Below are 7,835 nucleotides of genomic sequence, written 5' to 3'. Positions count from 1 at the left end.
TATAAATAGATGAGGAATTACAGTGTTAAAATAATTCAAGCACAACAAAAAATGTGTAACACGTAATATAGAAGCACTAATAATTACAAATAATAGAAGAATGTTTTAGTGACATCATGTGATCATTCAATGCAATACCTAGTATTTGTTGAGGATGCCTGTGTCTTCATAAATATGTTCAATTGCGTTCAGTGCTTTTGTCTTACACCTTCGCTTCGCTAACTGTAATATCGGGGGTGGGCGCGCAGTGTCGGCTGCTACTTGCATTATTTTAGTTATCAGCCCATTTTCTCCCTGCACAACAAAGGGATCGCATTTTAAAAAAAAACGTTCTCAAGTCAAAACATTTTGCAAAAGCAGGTGCCAGTCAACCATAGTGTTGGACATATACTACTATAGCGAAGGCAGGCAGCCAACGGCAAACAACGTTTAGGACCGAGAAATCTTAGTGAATATAACGCCCGCATATTGCGTGTTTGTAGCCAGCTCTTGCCATCTACGTCTCCTTTTTGCTGTTCACAACTGCGACAAATACATCACGCGCGACAATGCAAGCACTGCCCTCTGTAAGTCATCCAGCGTTTGAAAGCACGAGCCGACAAAGAAGAAAACAGCCACCCTGACGGCCCTGACCCGCAGTTATGTCAGGAGCGCAAGACTCGAACGTGCACAAGGACAGGGTCCCGTCCTATAATGAAGACAACACCTTCGACAGCGGAGTTGACAGTAGCACCAGGTCGAGCTCTAAGGCAGGTAAGCGCAGCTCGAAAAGCCGCTCGCGAAAAAAGAAATCGCGCAAAGGCGCCGACGCCACAGCGGCGAACCACGTCCAACGCGACGAATTCGACACCACCACCTCTAAAGGGTCATCGAAGGGCGGCGATGCCGCAAATTCGAAGTCAACGGATTCTTCAAAACTGGTCTCGCCTGGCGCCTCGGAGAAAGTGACTACGATGGATGAAAAGCCTGCGGCGAGCAGGCCTGCTGGCCAGCTGATGACCCTGGTCGACGATACGCGGCCCGATGACGAGCCACTTACTCCAGCGGAAGCCGTCGGCGAGCGTCTGCCGGAGTATCCTGCGCGGAAGCCTGCCGTAAAGCCAGCCGCTGCGTCTCGGGAAGCGGAGACGGCCGCCCGTCCGAAGCAAGGCCCTGGCGACCAAGTTAGCCCAGCTTCTCGGGAAGGCGTCGTCGCGCAGTACCCTCCGCAGCACGAAGCTACGAGGGCACGAACGCTTCCATCGCCTTCACCCGGCGAGCATCCCAAGAGAGCGACAGAGCTCAATGCCCTGGCTAAAGTCGATCTCCAACAGTCGCCGCAATTCGACAAAGTCGATCACTTGGTGAGTAAAGTGCAATTAAGGGTGGCTGAGCGCATTACTTGGACGTCTAGTATTAAAGACTGGTCAACAAAAGGAGTGCGGGCGCGTTGACACACTGGCACAGTCCGCCATGTGCGCGTGCAACAGTAAAGGGCGCTATACAGCTATTGGTACTTTTACAATTGCTAGAACAAGTTCTGTTTATCAGCAGACGTAGACTCGACGCGTGCTGTAATAAGCAAGTTTCATTGTTGCGCCGCAATGTCGCGTCAGGAGCCGTCCATTTAAATTAATTTCCTAGTACTGTCGTTCCCATAGGAAAATAGGAAAACAGAACTGTATAAGACAAGCGTGCACGCGTCTTATCGTTTTGTGCACGCGTGCACAAAACACATTGCAGAAAGTGTTTCCCTGCCGAGACAACATGTTTCACGCTGACCACAGCGGCCACCCTCTCTGCGCAGATTGCCAGTCTCTCGGGCATGCACACTCCGCCGAGGACGCAGCCGCTGGACTGCAAGCCTTGCGTGCTGTGCTTCGCCAGTTTCACCATACTGTTGTCCGTGGTGTTCATCGTGATCAGCCTGTACCGGACGGATAACGGAGAAACGGTCGTCTGCGAAACTGACGACTGTCGCCAACACGCGGCGTTGGTCACTGCCGAGATGGACACGACAATGGACCCATGCAACGACTTCAGCGCCCGCGTGTGCAGTTCGTGGCAGCACCGACAGTCGCCGGCAGCTCGGGAGGTGACCGGCTTGCCCCCCTCTGTGCACGCTGACGCACTGGCGGAGTGGTTGACGAACTTTAAGGACGTGGTGGACGCCGGGATGCAAAGAGTGCCGGCAGGCGACCGAGCTCGAGCGATGTACGATGCCTGCGTGAACCCCACTAACGGCTCCGGACTAGCGCTGCTGCGTAAATTTATGGCAGAGCTAAACATACCGTGGCCGGACCCACCATCCACCAGCGCTAGTCCCTTGGGCGTTCTCGTAAATCTCGCATACAACTATCACACACCACTATGGTTCAGCATTCGAGTCGTCAGCACGAAGAGCGTTCGCGTCGTGGTCTTCGGTCCAGGGCAATACGTCATCCCGCTTTCGAGACGTCATGCGCACCTCGTCGCCGTTGGCGAGTACGAAAAGTACTGGCACGTCTACTACGAATCGTTCAGCAACGCTTTACGCAAGAAGTCGAAGCCAAGCGAGGCTGCTAATGTTCGAGTTAGGCCATCAGCGCAGATGCAGAGTTTCGTCCTGACGGAGCTGTCCAATGCCACGGCGAAAGAAGGAAAGCAAAATGTATTTCGTTCTCGTTTTAAGATCCATCAGTTTGACGAGCTAACCAAGGAGGTCCCTGCGTCCGAGTGGCTTTCCGAGCTCAACAGACACCTCGACCCATCGGAAAGCTTCACTCGTACAGACGAGATATTCGCTAACGGCATCGACGTCGGTACGGCTATAGGCACCATTTTCGGTCACTATACGAGGTACGAGATATTAGAGCAGATCGGTTGGCTCTTTGCAGACATCTACGGACCTCTAGCCGACGACAAGCTTTTGTCAGAAAAGTACGACGAAAATAACGCGGCAGAAGCCCGGATCGCGCTTTGCGCCACTGAGGTGGAAAAAGCCTTCCAGCCGCTGGTAGCGGCGCTTTACGTGGTTGCTCGCTTCGGTACCGAAGCAAGAGCAGCGACCATGGAGAAACTGCACGCAGTCGTCGACATGGCGCGTTTGGCGGTTGCCGACGCCGTCTGGATGGACAATTATACCAAAGCGCTGCTCCGGATCAAGATCCACAACGCAAGCCACAACCTGTGGCCACCACTAATCATGCTAAGCCAGAACGGCCTCTCACAGACCTACGCCGCGTTTCCAAGTAAATGGACTTCTTTCCTAGAGACATGGATGACAGTCTTAAAAATGAGTTCCGACCTCACGCACCGAAAGTTTGGCTATAATTATTTGCCTAGTCTACTCGTTGGCTACCGGCTGCCACTGTTCGACTACGACTACGTCTCGAACAACGTGTTCACGTCGGTAGCAGCCCTGACAAGCCCTTTCTACTACGCGAACGGGACCTTGTCCATGTTCTATGCCGGCATCGGCTTCTTCTTTGCCAAGGAGCTGGTCAGGGCCATTGACGACACGGGAGTGACGATCGACCTGACGGGAAAGGAAGCCGACGTGTCCAAGGAGACGAGCGACCTTTCCAGCAACGTGAGCGACCTGTGGCTGACCGCGACAGCTGTCGCGAGCTCACATAACAGATCGGCGTGCCTGAAGCCAAAATACCGTAGCGTATTTCCGGAGGTTCCGGCGCTACAGATCGCCTACGCTGCGTACAAGTCCGCCCTCACTTCCCTCGGCGACATAGAGAGGAACCTGCGAGTCTCGCACCAATACACTGAGGATCAGGTGAGGAACGCGCGTCCGCTTGAGCTTCCGTTTACGGAGCTGCATGTTCGGCATCTGGCATTTGCGCGGAAAATGTGGCATTTCGACGTTGTTTCCCGCGCAAAGAGGCACCGATCCAGTATCGGTATATACTTTTAGAGACCATGGACGTCGACTGGCTCAACTGTCTATTTATGCAATAGACATTTTGCAGCACAGTGCCAGCCTTTTAATACGGACTTGCCACTGGAAAAATTGACGCAGTGCACGGAGATGCTCACTTGATAAGTTAGTCCTTAACACCTGTGACGCTCGCAACATGTGTGGCATGTTACAAGAATCATGACCATAAGAAGAGAGTGGCATGCGTTTGAGCGTATCGTAGCAGCGCTGTGATTAAAGAACCGGTTAATAACGATTCTATCGTCGACTCTCGCGGTAGCGAGCTGGAAATTTTGCAGCCGTCACTATAGTTCTGACTTAATACTGCGCAACATTGTAATTGTTTTTCTCTGCGCTCACCTTCGCGCTGTTTGTGCCACGGGGCAGATGTTTTTCCTGACGCTGTGCTACCTGATGTGCTCGCGGCCGAGCGACGATGGGCCGCCGCTGGGCGACTGCAACAAGGCCGTCAGCAGCTTCCCGGCCTTCAGTGCTGCCTTTGGCTGCGCCGAGGACGCGCCCATGAGTGCCTCCTCCAGGCGGTGCCTCTACTTCTAAACATCAACCACCCGCGCCACACGACTGCCTGCAGGAACTATTAGTGCCCGTGACTGTTAGCTCGCCCAACCGTGCCAAGCCGCACATGTAGAGACGTCCGCGCTACGGTCGAGCGCTTGAGCAGCGTGCTGCGAATCAGGATGGAGTCGGGAGCAGAGCGCGTTCGGACTCGATTACCGGAGGCGACGCGAACCACAAGATGAAGCTGCGCAGTTCGTCATTTTTCTCTGGATCTTGTGGTTTGCGCTGTTACATCCTGTAATGTAAGAGAGAGGGTTGCGTCATTGCTCTTTTTTGAAAGCATACTTGTTAAGAGTGGCAGGATCAAGGAAGCAGGAGCAACACGGAAAGTCTGCGTCTGTTCTAGCAGCACATAACACTCGAACGCTGTGGACAGAAATGTGGCTGCTGCTTTATGTTTACGTAAAATTGATGCACATTCTTTAGTATCAGTTTGTTTGCTTAGGTAAGCGCCCGTATAAGCTTTTGAAAGTTGTAATGGATATACATGCTTGAGGAAGCGAAAATCTTGTTTTGCGGCGTCGCGACTAGTTTGCTTTAACTGGTTTCCTTTTAGTTCGATCTTTTCTCTCTCCTGTGTGATTATGATATTGTTGCAATTTCGAAGTATGTGCTTGTCTTGCCGACGGAAGCGCTGCCATTGAACGATAATGGAAGTAGTAAAACTATGTTTCGAACTTTACGTTGGCAGAGGCGTGTGTAGTGTAGTAGTTTGATGTAGTGGGGGACAGCCCCTAGGAGGGGCCAGTAAAGTTGACATAATTGACGGCGGCTATAGTAATGAAAAACGACCTAGAACAGCGTTTTACGCTGCGAACCTACTGAGCCAACTTTTTCATTCCAGAGATTTATTGTCGAAGCGTATACTTGCGAGTTCCTGAACCGCGAATTCTGCTTATTTACGTTTCAGTAAAATAGACAAGATGTAATAGTTTCGTGATTGTGTGGCAAATCTTGTTTTCGCTTAATATATGCATGCTAACAAAGTATGCGTTCGGGAACCCCGAGACTCATGCGCATCTGCAACTCGCATCTCGCGAGCGAAATTTCTTCGATGCGATCCCACGCTAGGATCTAGCGGCACATGGATCCCGGGCCAACAGGGTTTCGACTTGCGCTCCAGCGATTAACTATTGGCAAGCAGCGATATTCAACGCGCACGGCGCCTCGGCCGCTCGTGCATCAGACCTGGTAAGGTAGTAAAGTAGTCCGTGAAGTATCACTCAGTGTCATGCGATAGATAAGGTATGGAGCACGGCGAAAACGTGAAAGCACGTGCCACATGCACTAGCGTCTTCTCGAGCATGCAAATAGTAATCCTTAAAATGTGTCCCTACTTCCTGCACACAAACTGCAACGTTTGCGCACAACCCTATGGCGTAGAAATAACTGCATGTAAAGAGGCATTCATTGCCACTTTGAACGGTTCTTATAGGCGCGCAAGGTTCAGTTCATGGGCTTGCCGGTTTGCTGAGTAGATATGCGCCCGCTGACTCAGTGAAACAGTCACCCTGTTGAGAACCTAAGCAATGTGTTATGCACGAAACTATAGTGCTTGAGGCGACGTCGTGCTTTTGAAGTGACAGATGGCTCTTTCTGTGCCTATATATCTTGATGGCGACAGCACAACAGCCATTCAGAAAGGTGCATCACATCACGAGATGCCTAGCAGCCCACATAGGCTCTTCTCGCCCCAGATTATCACACGCGTCAACAATATCCTCTCTCCCTATCCCCCCCTTCGCTCTCCATGCCTTACACCTGGGCGAGCTGGGCCGCACCACACGAATACCTTTCGCCGAGACTCTGTGTGGCTCCACGTGCGTGCGCGAGCTCACCGCGGCTTTCCTCCCCTCCCCTCCCTCTCTCTATCTCAAAATAATCTTTCTATTCCCTCTGTCCCGTCCCCCAGAGTCGTCCTGGTGCGCCGCATTCACCACATCCAGGGGGCGATGACATGTCACCATAGAGTTTCTCACTATAACACCTAGAGGGAAATCTGGTGCCACCGTCTATGGGAGTTTCCTAAGGGGCGCTCTGCCGTCATGGGAATGACGGTATATGTGTCTGCGAGGCTCGTGTTGGCTGGTGTTGTAAGAGGCTTCGTCTAAAACGTGGTTATGGCTACACAAATAACGCGTTCTTAAAGTGCAATCTTCATAAAATGTTTCCATTCACGCATATTACATCTTTACTCACCTACAATGCATGACCAAGCGAAGAAAAGCAAGAACATACGGCAAACTGTTTCAAAGCGAGCGCGAATCTTGTCGTCTGTCCTCCAACTTTAGCGGCCCGCTGATACTTTTCACGTATCATATAATTGTACATGCAGTAACAAGCTCTCATAGTTAAACAAAACATGTTTTTGTGTAATAATAAAGCTAAAACAGTTTTTTACGTGCTGTTTTAGTAGAAAATGAATCATTGTGACAGACGGAACGGTGCTTGTCAGGCGCGTGGTGAATGTGACCTGGCTCTCTGAGAACGATGCCAATCCGGATCCACAATATACCGGCATTCCCATGCATACCACAGCGCAGCAGCGCCAAATTTCCCTCTAGGTATTAGTGAGAAACTCTGTGCATGTCGCCAATGGATGGAGGGATGCTATGAGCGTCCCCTTTGGAACGGCGCGGTGGCTTGCGCCACCAAGCTCTTGTTATTATATTACCTAATGTCCCACCTACGTTATAAAAAAAGAAAGAAAGGAAAGAAAACGGAAACCCACGAAGAATTTTCATCACCAAACTTTCTGAACCCCTAGTGGGAACTTTGTTTTTGTATGCCTCCGTTGTTTGTCGTTTGCTAACTTTTCTCCCACCAACCTTCCAATCGCCTCTTACTAATCTTTATTGCGGACATGTTTACTTTCCCCATGCTCTCGCTGAACCCAAGAGCTTCAAGGAGACCAGAGGTGCCGAAATCGACCACTGGGTAGACATCTTCACATTCTAATGAAACCTGCTCAGTCGTTTCCGTAGATTTACCGCAGCAAGCACGTGCTCCTTCTTGTATCTCGCTTTATAAATGCGTGTTCTAAGGCATCCTAATCTCGCTTCGAAAAGTAATGAGCTTCCTTTTGAGTTTTCATAAATTGTTTCTTTCCTGATTTCGTTTTTTCTCTTAAGCAGTTACTCATTGCAGGTGTCTTTTCCATTGCCGCTACCCATGATATTATCTCAGCCTCTCTGACTGTCCGCGTGACGTCTTTTGTTGCCATGTTGCTCACCATACCGGTTGGATGCTTGCTGGTAAGCTCCTTCGTTCCTTTCTCCACTGTGAATCAATGTTTTTCCTGTACAAATATCTGAACACTCTTCAAGTCCATTTACTTTCTTCCATATTCCTCAGTCGTTCTTCATAA

At 50.6% G+C, this 7,835-nt stretch overlaps 1 protein-coding gene across 1 annotated transcript; it reads left to right on the top strand.

Moving 5' to 3' along the window:
- Window positions 1–595: 595 nt before the first annotated feature.
- Window positions 596–4,988, top strand: LOC135905110 (neprilysin-1-like). Its single transcript, XM_065436103.2, has 3 exons — window positions 596–1,343; window positions 1,787–3,748; window positions 4,277–4,988. Exons 1-3 carry the CDS (start codon window positions 642–644, stop codon window positions 4,445–4,447), a joined length of 2,835 nt encoding a protein of 944 aa, XP_065292175.2. The 5' UTR covers window positions 596–641; the 3' UTR covers window positions 4,448–4,988.
- The last annotated feature ends 2,847 nt before the right edge of the window (window positions 4,989–7,835 follow it).

The sequence above is a fragment of the Dermacentor albipictus genome, chromosome 1 (assembly GCF_038994185.2).
Source record: "Dermacentor albipictus isolate Rhodes 1998 colony chromosome 1, USDA_Dalb.pri_finalv2, whole genome shotgun sequence".
Lineage (NCBI taxonomy): Eukaryota > Metazoa > Arthropoda > Arachnida > Ixodida > Ixodidae > Dermacentor > Dermacentor albipictus.
The sequence above is the reverse complement of the archived record's forward strand: the minus strand, read 5'-3'. Positions and strand labels throughout refer to the sequence as shown.

What these genes read in the sequence shown, in the direction of transcription:
- LOC135905110 (XM_065436103.2), top strand. Translation starts at nt 642, where the DNA reads ATGTCAGGAGCGCAAGACTCGAACGTGCACAAGGACAGGGTCCCGTCC. An exon ending in TCGACAAAGTCGATCACTTG is followed by an intron (nt 1,344 to 1,786) that starts GTGAGTAAAGTG and finishes CTCTCTGCGCAG; the next exon opens with ATTGCCAGTCTCTCGGGCAT. An exon ending in ACCAATACACTGAGGATCAG is followed by an intron (nt 3,749 to 4,276) that starts GTGAGGAACGCG and finishes GCCACGGGGCAG; the next exon opens with ATGTTTTTCCTGACGCTGTG.